Source organism: Panulirus ornatus, chromosome 42, assembly GCF_036320965.1.
Source record: "Panulirus ornatus isolate Po-2019 chromosome 42, ASM3632096v1, whole genome shotgun sequence".
NCBI classification, from domain to species: Eukaryota; Metazoa; Arthropoda; class Malacostraca; order Decapoda; family Palinuridae; genus Panulirus; species Panulirus ornatus.
The window spans coordinates 8770320-8785003 of NC_092265.1; the positions used below are offsets into that span (position 1 = coordinate 8770320).

At 44.0% G+C, this 14684-nt stretch overlaps 2 protein-coding genes across 2 annotated transcripts in view; both read left to right on the forward strand.

Moving 5' to 3' along the window:
• Positions 1-9209, forward strand: part of LOC139761890 (uncharacterized) — a 32526-nt gene extending 23317 nt beyond the window's left edge. The window contains exon 2 of the mRNA XM_071686475.1: positions 1539-9209. Coding sequence (XP_071542576.1) covers positions 1539-2686 — 1148 coding nt within the window. The 3' untranslated portion in view covers positions 2687-9209. The remainder of the gene's footprint in view (positions 1-1538) is intronic.
• LOC139761891 (uncharacterized) overlaps positions 1-14684 on the forward strand; it is a 237616-nt gene that overhangs the window by 124812 nt on the left and 98120 nt on the right. The window lies entirely within an intron of this gene.

Consider the following 14684-nt stretch of genomic DNA (forward strand, 5'->3'; position numbering starts at 1 on the left):
TGATAAATAATCCTTCAATACGAATAATTTTCCTGCATATTCTTACACTACTCTTTTTTTTTTTTTTTAAACCCTTTCCTGTCCAAATCCCATGCGAACCCGCGCAGTTTCGACAGAACAGTTCATGCTCTGCGCATTTCCAAGATCCGTATGTGATTGTTGTATAATGCCTTGCCGCGTTCAGCCCAAACAGCTGAATAATGCCTTCCCCTTTGGAAGCAAAAAAAAAAAAAATATATATTCCGTTTTAGTTTTCATTTTCTCTTTCGCTTTTTCTCCCAACAATCAGCACTTTTCAGCGTGTTCCAGCTCCTTTGGAGTCAAAGACTTGTTGAATCGAGGGTGAAGACACTGTTTAGTGAATAATGGCTTTGTGAGGAAGCATTTGACCTAACCCATACGGGTCAGGTCAAGCACACTTTCACTAAACCAGGGGTCAAGTTATTACACCTAATTCACTAGTAACAAGTTATAAAACACTAGGAATAATGTTTTGGTATGGTGAAGATTTCATATCAAGATATATCATTATGTACTGATGAAGGACTATGTTTTGATACTCCTTTTTTTTCAAATGAATCAAGATATAATATGTGGCGCTTGCATAGGTACTGACTGTTTGTGGCTGTTAGGCAACCGGTGACTGTTCTGGGTGCTCTGCGTTGTGTGGTTGCAGCTTTGTAATATCTACTTTTGAGAGGGTGGTTGACTAGGTGTGTGAGGTGTAGTTTGGGGGCGAAGTACATGAATGTTTACGAGGATACTAAATGAGTGTTTTTTCTTGGTGACCAACAAATCTATTCATGGCTTTTGTGTTAAAGTTCGCCGTGTTGGGAGTGAATGTTTGAATGTTATGTGCACCATACGTGACGTCCAGTTGGGTTGGAATTTTGTCGAGTGGGAGTGCTTGACCATTTTGGGTGATGGGAAACGTGCAGGTTGGATTCATGTCTCTACAGGACAAAGAGTGTGATGATAGATTCTGTGATAATGTATACGTTCTGTGTGGAGTGAACCAATGTTCCGGTTGGAGGATGCAATGTTTCGTGTTAGTCGTTGCCCTGGTAAAGGCGCTGTGGTATGGATGAGGTGATATGCATGTAAGACGACTTTCACAGGTGTGGTCTTCACGCGGTGATGGGAGGCCATGTAGATAGGGACTGAAGAGTGGTGAGAGAAAGAACTGCTTCTTGGGGAGCTCCACTGTAGAGCTTGAGGGTTTTGGAAGTGAAGTCATCATGACTGTGGTTTAAGATTTGGTGTACTGATAAAATGATATGATCCAAAATGATTAAGGCAGTATCTTTTTTTTTGAGTGAAAGGTGAGTTTAGTAGCAAATGTGTTTATGTCACCGTAAATGGATAGGATTCAAGGGTTGGCTATGAGGGTCGAGAATGCGAGATCTTATCGGGCGGAGGACAACCACACGACCCCTTGGGAGCCACACCCTGCTATACAGCGGGAGGAGATATGAGACCTCTTGTAATCTGTATATTCTTGTGTTCTGACTCCTCACTAACTGGACTTCTCTCGGCAGGTGTGTACCACGAACTGCGAGCGGCCGACCCGTGCTTCACCTGCACTTTCCAGTATTACCCCACGACCCCTGACCACGCCTACGCTCACATCCAGCCCACCACGACCACCTTCAGCCAGCCTTGCCTCCCCACCAGTCAGTCGTATCTGCCCACGACCCGCCTGCAGCCCAGTCAGTCACCCTGCCTCAGGACAGGTCAGCAACAGGCTTGTCTAACCTCTAGTCAACAGTCATGCCTCTCGAGTAGCCAACAGTCCTGCCTCCCGGCCAGTCCACAGTCGTGCCAGCAGAGCAGTCAACAGTCGAGCCAGCCGAGCAGTTACCTGTCAAGTCATACCTTCACGCCGCTACACCTGCGGCCCGTGGAAGAGACGGAGGCGGCTCACGACCTATTGGAGTTGGCTCGCTCAGCCCCGGCCTACACGTACCAGCCGCCGACCCCGGCCTCTTCCTGTGACTCCCTGGAGGCGCCCTCTACTAGCTACTCGGAGGCGACGATCAGCGAAGGCAGTGAGCACCTATACGAAGACAGCGAGGCCAGCCTCATCACGACGCCAACGCCCTCTCCAGCCGGCAGCAGTGACGCAGAGAACGTAGCGCCTACCTGCACCCTCGGACTGGATGACGGGCGTTCCCGCGTGCGGGGCGTGCGTAGCGACGGCGTGCGGCTGGGGCGGCACAAGCCGCGGTACACGTGCTCCGAGTGCGGCAAGCACTACGCCACCTCATCCAACCTGTCGCGCCACAAGCAGACGCATCGCGACCTCGACTCAGGCAACGCGCGTCGTTGCCACGAGTGTGGGAAGGCCTACGTCAGCATGCCGGCGCTTGCCATGCACGTCCTGACGCACAACTTGACGCACCGGTGCGGCGTCTGCGGCAAGGCCTTCTCCCGCCCCTGGCTGTTGCAGGGTCACATGCGGTCCCACACCGGGGAGAAGCCCTTCGGATGTGCTCACTGCGGCAAGTCCTTCGCTGACCGATCCAATCTGCGCGCGCATATGCAGACACACTCTCAGCTCAAGAACTTCAGGTGTAAACGCTGCAACAAGTCCTTCGCACTCAAGTCGTACCTCAACAAGCACTACGAGTCTGCTTGCTACCGGGACGGTGCGTGTGGCGAGCTCTGCCCCTCCCCAGGACCGTGAGCCGGGCTGCGCGCCCTTGCGGTCTCCTGTGTGGCCAGCCAACTTGTACCTACTGTGGACCTGAGTGGCCACAACTGTACCCATGGTGGCCCGAGGCGTGGCCATGGACCTGAAGCTCATAGACCTGTAACTGGCCACGCCTCGCGGCCCACTCGTGGACCTGTGACCTGAATTAAGACTTGGCAATAAGGTCGGGTTACCTGACAGGTAGTTTAGCTGTTCTTCCACATAGCGTAACACAGTGCACTAGCATTTAACAGCGAATAACAAAGTGCTTTATTTTGCTCCTGTACATGCATACTTTTACCCAATATTGTGATCCTCTGTGATTTTTAAGTGGCATCAGTTTCTAAGTAGCCATCACTTTTGGGACCGAAGCTCCGACCTGGTTTCATCCGAGGTACCCAAGACCCGGCAAGCTGGCGACCGACTGGTTTCTTTAAGCCGGGCGGCGGCGACCGATCGACACACCGACCGACGGTATCCGAAACCTGACCCGCTAGTAGCAAGAGGTTTCTAAAAGCTTTTCCCCCCCCTTTTTTTTGACGAGCTTTCGGGGGCGGCAACCGCCTCTTGACGCTACGGTCTTCATCTAACGTTCAGCGGTCCGACAGCCCGGCTGGGTCTGTTGTGCCTGTGGGTCCGCCAGATGTGGGTTCGGTCACATCACGCGTTACAAAAGCTGAATTTTTAAAGGTAGTCATTTTTATTCCAAGCTTCTTTTCTTAGCTGCTGCATGTGATGACGCCGGTATCTTTTGTGAAGTGAATTTAGACTAACTAGTGCAATTATTTCGATTTATTTTGGGAAAAATAAAAAACAAATCGCCTTTCAGTATAGGCTTTTTGTAGGCGCATAGAGCGTTTCTTTCTTTGAATTAGACGAAACAAAACAAAAGATAACTAGCATTAGCGACTGCAGTTGATTCACGGATCAAATGAATTCAAGGCTCATTAAAAATGGTTTATAGACCTCTAATGGCAAAGGATCAAATATGAAGCTCACAAAAAAAATACATTGTTTTAGTCTTGATCTCTTTTAAGATAAGTCCTCGACTACGATGTTCGACAGCAAACACTTAAAGCCAACCTGTTCTACATAAGACTATCAATGATCTTTTCCACGAATCCGTAAGATGAATGAACAGAAACACAAGTGTCCCTCTCAGGCATAGACACCCATGGGGTCAAAACCCATGAGCCAACCAACCCAAAGGTATTCAGTACCCATGAGACCAGACAAAGAAAGGTAGTTGACACCCATATGCCAACCAAACCAAGACGTTCAACAACCAAGGAGCCAACCACACAAAGACAGAAGACACCCATAAGCCAAACAAACCAAAACATTACCAGACCACAGCATTTAAACACCCACAAGAGCTAGCCAAATGAAAGCATTAGACGTTCTCCAACGCAACCAAAAGCGATAGACTCCCATAAGCCCAAGAAACCAAGGTAATAAACGTGAATAAGGCCAACCAAACAAGGGCACTCAGGCATCCTCGAACCCAACTGAATTCAGCCGCAGACACAAAATTCTTTCTCCGTCTCGCTACGGTAGAAACTTCCCACCTATATTTCCAAGTGTTCTGAAAGTGAGCAAAACCCTTACCGATGTGCTTTACATAGATTCTGATAGTGCATAAAGGCGGTGAGCATCAGACGAAGGCACAAGCCAGTCCTGAACGTCCCAGTATAAAGAAAAAGAAATGAGAAATCACGTTCCAAGAGACATACAGGATTCTATTTCACAAGATCACGAGCAAGTCATGAAAGACAATCAATAACTCACTGCAATAAGAGACTGGAATAAGAATGATGATCATAACAGTTACTTTGATAAACACGCATCAACAACAACGATAATGAATGAAGAATGTTTATAAAGAGCGTCGAAGACATTTTAGTTACTTAGATTGTCAAAGGCCTTCCAGTTACTAAGAGTGTCGAAGGCCTTCCAGTTACTAAGAGTGTCGAAGGCCTTCCAGTTACTAAGAGTGTCGAAGGCCTTCCAGTTACTAAGAGTGTCGAAGGCCTTCCAGTTACTAAGAGAGTCGAAGGCCTTCCAGTTACTAAGAGAGTCGAAGGCCTTCCAGTTACTAAGAGTGCCGAAGGCCTTCCAGTTACTAAGAGTGTCGAAGGCCTTCCAGTTACTAAGAGTGTCGAAGGCCTTCCAGTTACTAAGAGTGTCGAAGGCCTTCCAGTTACTAAGAGTGTCGAAGGCCTTCCAGTTACTAAGAGTGTCGAAGGCCTTCCAGTTACTAAGTGTCGAAGGCCTTCCAGTTACTAAGTGTCGAAGGCCTTCCAGTTTCCAAGAGTATCGAAGGTCTTCCAGATACTAAGAGTGTCAAAGACACTCCAGTTATCAAGAGCGCTGGGGGCCTTCAACTTATCAAAAGTGTGGAACTCTCTACAGTTACCAGAAGCGTCGAAGGCCCTCCTGTTACTAAGAGTCAGTCGACGTGCCCTCTAGTTACCAAGAGAGTTTGTGGAACATAGCCTAAGGCAGTATGTCCGTTCTCAAGACGGCGACACTCCATCTTCTACATGTTCCTACTGCGACCAAGTCTCTGTGGAACCCTGCGTACCAGAATGTCTGTGGCACTCCAGAGCATACACCCGTCTGTGAAGTAATGGTTACTATGAAAGTCTGTGGCATTTCAGCAGCACGTGTCAGTGGAATACTAGTTACTATGAATATGGCACTCAAGCAAGTACACTGATCACCGTCAACGTCTGTGTCACTCTAGTAGACACATGTGTGTGTGGTACACCGAGTCTCCTGAAGGTCTTTGGCACATTGGTTCGCAAGGGTGTCTGTAGCACTCATCATACTCATAAAAACTGTGGCATTTTGGACCTCAGGTTAACTACACTGTTTGTGGCGGTCCCATCACCAAGAGATCACTCCAAGTGCCAAGAGGATTGGCGACGGTGTAGCCAATGAACGCGACGGTGTGACCCTTAAAGCACGATGGTACGACCATTGGGTGTCAAAAACTGGCCCCTTAATCTGACGCTTTAGGTCAAAGCCCAAGCCATTAATTATACCCAAGGGTCGTACACAGTCGTGCGCAGGGGTTGTACTACCTTCGTACTCATGGATCATGCCGTCGTGCTCATGGGCTTCAAGCCGCTCAATCTTTTTTCTTTTCTTTTTCATAACTGGAGAAAAGATACTGTACCAACCACTCACTTGGCTGACTTGTCTGTGCTTGAGCAGGACACAATACATTCTTACTCTCATCTGGATATATATATATATATATATATATATATATATATATATATATATATATATATATATATATATATATATATATATATATATATATAACCAAGTCTTAAGATCATAACTCATAACAGGACTGAACTCAGCGAGTCCTAGTGGTAATTTATGGTTCTTCGAATGACTTTATTTTGTAACGGAAGCTGCATATATGCACACCCTCATGACGGCGGTGTTCGAACTAAATCACATAACCGTGTGTTTGAAGCTGGAAAATATATGTATAAAGTATTTTTTATGGGAGAGATTGGAAGCCTAAATCCTACTGGTCAGCTACGTGCTCTTGAATTCCTCTCATTGTTCATTTTAACACCTACTCTTTAACCAGTCAGAACTGACAAGAGAAACACCCTCGCTTTGGATTGGCCTGTGAACTGACGGACGGATATGTGCTTTAGTTATAACGAAAAAAAAAAAAAGAAAAGAAAAACGCCCTCGTTGAATGCAGTGATCTGTCGTTATTATTTTTTTTTTAAAACCTTAGTTACATAGAGAGAGAAAAAAAAGAAAAATCATTGATCCTTTCAAGCAATAAGCATAGCAATACATATATTGTTACCGCATCATAACTAGAACTAGTAGGCTAAAACTAGAAGATATAAAAAAAAAGGGGGCAAACGTAGAATTTCCTTGATAAGTTGTAATCTAGAGTAATTATTTTTATACAATGAAAATTCGGTGTTTTGTGTTACCTTCCAGAGGCAGTCTGTAGTAGAACCGCTTGTCATCAACAAAACAAAACACAAAAAAAAAAATATGATAATGATAACATGACACCCTGACTTCCATGTTCCTCGATCCATCCAAATGTGGATGACGCTCTCCTTGCCAAGCGCGTTACGTTTTCGAAACCTCTGCCTTTTTGAAAAAGGTCAGGCAGATTATTTCTTCATGTTTCGCTTTCCGATGATCGGCTTTTGTTTTTTGTTTCCCCTCTTCAGATGATCATCAAATACTCTGCGATTTACCTCGTGTGATATTCGTTTCTCTCTTAATCCTCTTCAAAGAATCGTCTCAAAAAATATAAGTAGGGGAGAAAAAGGGGGTGGTGGGAACAGGCCATTTTGTAAGTAAGGCTCCGTGCCTCTCTCTCTCCGAGGGAGGCAGGCCTGCCTGGCAGACCATAGCAATCGTCTTCGGCCTCAATTCTCCCTTCGTCCTCTCATGGAAGATCGGATTCCAAGGGAAATCCTGACAACCCTCTTCTTACCAGAGAGTTGCCGCCAATTCTCGCAAGACCAACATGGGAGTCAGAGTCCGTCATGAGAACAATTCTTTTATCAAAGGTTTTTTGACACACACACACACACACACACACACGCAAATTCAACGCTAGAGTTGCACCTTTCCTCCTTAACTACATCATAACTTACGAGATGAAAGTTCTTGGTTTATCTAAAACAAAAGATTCTTTTCCCCCCCACCCCCTTCTGAGTTCTCTCCCTGCATTCTGTGCTATTATCATCAATTTCCCAAGTGTAGGGCTCGGGGATGGGGTGGTGGGCTTAGCGTTCAACCAATATGTGTGGTCGTACGCCATCTTCAACCGTATTGAAAAAAAAAAAAAAAACAAAAAGAAATCGTCTTTTGAATAATTTATATACATATTTTTCTTTTTTTTTTTTTTTTACTCTACATGATGGTGTCATCTCAAGACTATAACAGTTTAACTAAACATCGTACGATATTCGAAAGATACATAGTCAAGTGATTTGAAGAAAGAAACTGCCTTTATCAAAGGTTTTGTGACGACAATTTTTTATATAGTGTGTTTTGAAAATGGGGAAGAAAAAAAAGAAACTGTTGGAAAATGTGTTTAATGTAATGGTGAGAGCTGGATATTTTATCCTTTTTTTTTCTAAAAAAAAAAAGGTTTTTGTGTTTGTAGTCAAAAGAAGTTATTCAACAAAGTTGAATGTTTAAATAATGGTAATGTGAAAACAAGTTTGAAACTGTGCTTACGGCAAGGATAAAATACACACACACACACACACACACACACACACACACACACACACAACATCAACCACTTTTTTGGGGGGAGGGTAAGAAATGAACTAGGAAAAATATTACAGAAACTTACAGTTTGTCATGGGAATGAAGTAGTGTAAGAAAAGAAAAAAAATCTTAAATCTGGTAATGCTAGAGAGCAAAAAAAAAAGAAAAAGAAAAAAAGTGTCTTGATATTATGTACCTGGAGAATGTATCTAGACATACGATGAAATACTGAGGCCAAAGGAAGGCTCTGTGTGTGTGTGTGTGTGTGTGTGTGTGTGTGTGTGTGTGTGTGTGTGTGTGAGGGACAGTTGGTGAAGGACAACAGAATTTGAATCAAAGTAACAAGAGGGGGGAAAAAAAAAGTGTGCAGCAGAGAACACAGAACATTCTCAGCAAGACGAAGAACACTGACACTATGTATATATAAAAGAGAGAGAGAGAGAGAGAGAGAGAGAGAGAGAGAGAGAGAGAGAGAGAGAGAGAGAGAGAGAGATGAGTAGGTCTTCTGTGTCTCATAATTGTAAGTTGCATCATTATTAACTGGTTCATTGGATTAAAGAGCGTCGATGGCATTGTTAACTGCATTGTAATTAGACCGTGGAACTACAGGAAGACAATATGGAACTCCTCTTTTTCTTTTTTTTTCTTTACGATTTTGAGGCGGGAGTTTTCCAACCACAGAAGTTGATTCCATCACACTACCTTACACAACAACACACACACACACACACACACACACACACATATACACACACACACACACACACACATATCCACCTTAAGCTCGTATGCTCAAGAAACCGCAGAAGACCCAACCTGTGCCAATAATGGCATACCACGAAGCTGGCTGTCACTGGCGAATCTTTACACACACACACACACACACACACACACACATTAATGAAATCTATTCACTAATTACACTTATAGATCAGCCTGAATGTCCTAGACTTCTGATAGCTTCTAAACCTAATATACGTGCAGATAACTGATAAACGAATTATTAGTAAGGGTAATTAGTGTCTGTATGAAGAAAGAAAATGTAGTTTTCATAATTCTGATTTTCTGGGTCACAAATTACGGTAAAGAGTTCCACACCAAAAGTAATAATTTAATGTATTTTGTCTTTTCTATTATAATTAAGATGTGAGGGATTTCCAGTGAGTGTGTATCATAAATGAGGGATTTTCCGTGAGTGTATTGTAAACAGTTTCAAATCAATATGGGATTACCGGATGATTATATATATATATATATATATATATATATATATATATATATATATATATATATATATATATATATATATATTATATATAAATATCAATAGGATGATAACATTATACTGATGTGTGAGATTAGATTCTTGAAAACTGACTGTTTTATGTGGGAAGCATGAGGAAGGTGTAGAAAAATTCTAATGGTAACTTGTGAGAAAAATGTTTTTTCCTGTTTTCTTTTATTTCTTTATTTTTTGACGTTGTTCATTATCACACACAAGCCTTTGGAGGACCTTCTGATTTCCTGGTTTGATGTAAACTGTGATGAAATATTTACCTTTCGATGCCCTAGTAGATGTTTTGAAGGCACTGTTGTTAAGTTAAACTTGATTTGGTCCGCGTTTGGTGTCCGCCATTAGAAACTGGCGCGCGCGCGCGCACACACACACACACACACACACACACACACACACTCGTAGAACTCCCTCCCCGTACCGTACAAAACAGGTTATTACATATAGTTAACCACACACACACACACGTACGTGCACACTCAAGTTCACGATGTTTGTTCAAATTGACAAACTTAGAGAGAGAGAGAGAGAGAGAGAGAGAGAGAGAGAGAGAGAGAGAGAGAGAGAGAGAGAGAGAGAGAGAGTGTGAGTTCACAACCCGCTTAAAAAAGATGAAGAAAGCGTTGTAACAATAATCCAACAACGATTGGAAGGCCCCGTTTACAAATGACTAAGAAAAATATATATATATTCAACGCGCTCGTTCTAAAATTCTGTGAATGTTGCTTAAAGGGAAACGTGCGAGGGTCTCTGACTACGCCAGTGAACCTTATGGTCATTATAAACAGATTACGTTAGACGGTATAGTTCAGGGTCGTAGATCAGACAAACAAGGGAGGATCAAGCTAGGGATGTGCCAGGCTAAGAAGGGTCAAGCTAGGAAGGGCCAAGCTAAGAAGGGTTCAAGCTAAGAAGGGTTCAAGCTAAGAAGGGTTCAAGCTAAGAAGGGTTCAAGCTAAGAAGGGTTCAAGCTAAGAAGGGTTCAAGCTAAGAAGGGTTCAGCTAGAAAGGGTCAAGCTAAGAGGATGCAAGCTAGGAAGTGCCACACTAAAACGGGTCAAGCTGAGAAGGGTCACGCTAAAAAATGTCAAAGTGAGAAGGTTTAAGCTAAGAAGTGTCAAACTATGAAATGCCAAGCTAGGAACTGTCAAGCTAAGAAGTGTCAAACTAAGAAGGAACAAGCTAGGGAGTGTTAACCATGGATGAATCCAGTTACAGAAGGAAGTGTAAGCTAACAAGGGTCAAGCTAGGACGAATGAAGCGAGGTAGTGTCGAGGAAAGACATGTCAAGCATGAGAGGATGAAGGGAAGATGTGTGGAGCTAAGATTACCAGTGAAGGACTTTTGGTCAGTTGATGAGAGATCCTTTGAGCGATACTTTCCATCGTGTGTGAAGAGGGGGGGGAAGGATCCAGGGAGCCAGTGAAGGATCATTCACAGGATCAGGGAGCCAGAGAAGGATCATTCATAGGATCAGGGAGCCAGAGAAGGATCATTCACGGGATCAGGGAGCCAGTGAATGATCATTCACAGGATCAGGGAGCCAGTGAAAGATCATTCACAGGATCAGGGAGCCAGAGAAGGATCATTCATAGGATCAGAGAGCCAGAGAAGGATCATTCATAGGATCAGGGAGCCAGTGAAGGATCATTCACAGGATCAGGGAGCCAGTGAACAGTCAGATGCACACAGGTCTTGTATTTCAAGACCAGAATCATAGTAGATCTACGCACGATCCGGAGACACTGTGTGTCATACTACAATCATCACCGACCAAAATCAAGCCACTTTTCATTGGTCAGGGTGTATGACAGTATGTCTGTCTGACGTCACCAGTCTGCCCCAGGTTAAAAAGAATGAAACAATGATCTTTCGTAGCGAATTCGTCTGAAACACTACACGAATGGCTCTGGTCTACGACGATTTTACAATGACCTAAGCAAGGGGTGGGTGGGGGAGAGATGATGTGTACATTCTATTCTAATGCTGTCAGGTCTACAATACACGTTGCCCCGGGGAAAGGGAAAGAATTTTTTGTTTTCCCTACTAATAACACATATTAAATAAAAGATATTGACCCATCAGGTTTTCCGCCGCCACTCACCCCTATCACAACAAACACGATGACCAAAACATGTCCCCTCATAGCGACCGGGCGGGAGCCCACAGCCTCCTCTCCTGTTGTTTCGATGCCGTAACTTGAGTCGAAGTTTCTTTTTCTTTGATAGTGATGGTTTATGGTCACGGGAGGCTGCTATAGTTAGCGGTAAATGGTGGCTTTCGAAGGCTGACTGTTTGGTTCTGGCTTCGTGCCTAAGGGAGCCTGCATGACGGGCCGTGTGGCTATCCCCTTAGGGCTCGTACGACCTTCTCCCTCCTCTCCCTGTATCTTTTTTTTTATTATTTTCGGTAGGATACAGATTGCTGACTTATTCCAAAACTCTCCTTTCTTTGTCTGTCTGTCTGTCTGTCTGTCTTATTTTCTCTCTTTCACGCCACTTTTTTTCCCTTCTTTGTCTCTTGTCTGTCTCACCCTTTCGCTCTGCTTCTAATATTCTTTCTCTCTCTTTCTATCCTTCTCTCTCTCTTTCTGTCCCCCCCCCCTCTCTCTCTCTCTCTCTCCTCTCTCTCTCTCTCTCTCTCTCTCTCTCTCTCTCTCTCTCTCTCTCTCTCCCCATCACTTTTCTCACGGTTTCATCAAGCTTTCTATGCATGCATATATGTATGTATCCATGTATGAATGTATCCACGGACGAATGGAAGCGTGTGTCGATGCATGACTGTGCAGGGGTTGGTCAATATGTCTCTTATTTCTCAAGCTATCTATCCATTCCTCTGACGAGCTCCTTCGCCTGTCGAATCCAATCCTTCTCCCCTCTATCATAGTCTCGCTATAACGACAGCAACATCGAAACCAGAAGATGAGGTAACATCTGGTCGTAGAGACCTGACACAAATACCCCAGACACAGGTCACCAACAGTTACTCAAATGTGAAGTTAATCTTAGGTCGTAGGCTTGGGAAAGAACACACGATCCACAATACAGGTGTTAGATACCACCTCGAGTGTTCCCCCCTCCCCCCCCTTCACGCGTTCTACACACACACACACACACACACACACACAACACACGCGCGCTTCACATGCATTTACACACTGCCTTCTCATGCACACTGCGTGCCTGCTTGTTCTAAATCCTCCTCCGTTTTTTGGCTCATTCGATAATCCCAGCCACCAACCTCCTTGGGAGACGTGTGTTATGTGCCTCAGATTAAAAAGGGAGATCTTTGGGAGGGTGGGGGAAGAAACATTTTTGGTGGATTACTTACAAAGCGTCTAACGTACGTACGTGCGCATTTTTGGGTACATATCTCAACACAGTTTTTACAGGGGTCACAAATGTAGGGTTTATGATGTATTACGAGTATTTAGGCCACACTACTCATGTTCATGATGCTTGTATTTATGTACGTGTCATTTATAATGAAAGCTGATAACGAATGAATGATATATATATATATATATATATATATATATATATATATATATATATATATATATATATATATATATATATATATATAATTTCGACCGAGTTGATGTTCTCTCTCACACACACACACACACACACACACAGACACACACACACAGAGACACACACACAGACACACACACACACACACACACACACACACACACACACACACACGCAAATTTTGGAACGAAATGAAACACCAACTCTTTAAAATAGAAAAAAAGAGAAGATCACTAACGACACAGGAGTCTGCCTATAACGTTAGGTCTTAATGGCTCCTCACCGACTCGCATCAAACCTTGGAAAAAAAAAAAAAACAGAAAAGGAAAAACGATAAATCTTTATTCTGACTTCTCGCGACGTGACAATGTTCTCAGGGTAAACCACTCGTCAATATAGGGGGATCCTTCTGCTACACCCAGTTCAACCGTTCGTGTTTTTAAATCCAGTCTCGCCCCCCTCTCTCTCTCGACTTCGTTCGGCAAAGGTCATCCTTTTCAAACGACAATCCTTTTTCTCTTTTTTTACGAAAAAAAAATGTCTTTTTAAGAAGAAGAAGAAAAAAAAAATACAACAGAAAGGTTTTACACAAAATATATAAACGACTGAAGTCCACTATATGACAAGTAACTGTTGGTTTGTTTGTTTGTTTGTTTTCATTGTCTCTGATCTACTGGTGGTAGACTGTGGTGAGTCCTGGTGGTAGAGACGGCCCCCCCCCCTCTCTCTCAGTTCCATGGTCCCTCGTTGACCTCCGGCCCAGCCACATGACCTTAGTTGGCCTCTGTGCGACCTCCAACGACCTCTGACACCAACCATAACCCACCTCAGCTGAGCCAGGCGCCCTCCACCGATCTCCCGGTACTATCTGTTATCGCCCCTCACCCCCCCTTGGCTGGTTTGGTCGGCCAGCTCACTGATAAGAGGAGATGATATCACAAACTGCTCAAGTCTGACCGAGGCGGGCGTGACGTCACGACGTCGTCCCCCCCCCTAGCATAATCCAGGAGGCTAGAAATATACATATGTGTATATATATATATATATATATATATATATATATATATATATATATATATATATATATATATATATATATATATACAGAAATACGTCTCTTGTTCACGTCATGGGTCTGCCTCGCTGATGACAGATCACTTCTATAGTCAATGTTCTTAATTTCTAGATACGATCATCATCTCCATATAGTGTGTGTGTGGTGGGGGGGTGTGTGTGGGTCATGGCGAGCGGGGAGGGTGTTAGAGGGTTGGAAGTGGGGAAGGGACATTGGTCCGAAGGCGTTCCTCTTCTTCGCCTTCCCTCCCTCTCTCTCTCGCTCTCCCCCCAACCCTTCTCTGGCGCCACGAACAAAAGAAGTTGGGGAGGAAGGGAAGAAGGAGAGCGCGTACGGGAGGGTGGGTGGGTGGGTTTTGGTTGTGATGGAGTGTCGTCTGGAGGGGTGTGTGGGGAGCTTTGTGCGCGCCCCCCTTCCTCTCCTCCCCACACTTCAAGAGGGAGGGAGGGCCCCACTAACCACCAACCAAGATTTCGGTGTTTCGACACTACGTCGCTTGCTTTTGCCTCTAGGCATCTGCTTTTTACATAGCTAGGTAGGGTAGCGTCTTGTTCTTAATCTTAGGTATCTCTTACGTAAGTCAATTTTTTCTCTCTTCACCGCTGATATTATCTTGATAGATACTGATAAGATGATCTTGATAGATAGTGATAAGGTTATCGTGTACATAACTTTTATGATTGACATCTTTTATTCTTAAAAAAAAAAAAAAAGTAAATAAGGGCAAACAAAAAAGAACAATTTTGGGCTTTTGAAAACGATTTCCTCTCCCACACATTTCAAATGGCTCTCTCTCTCTCTCTC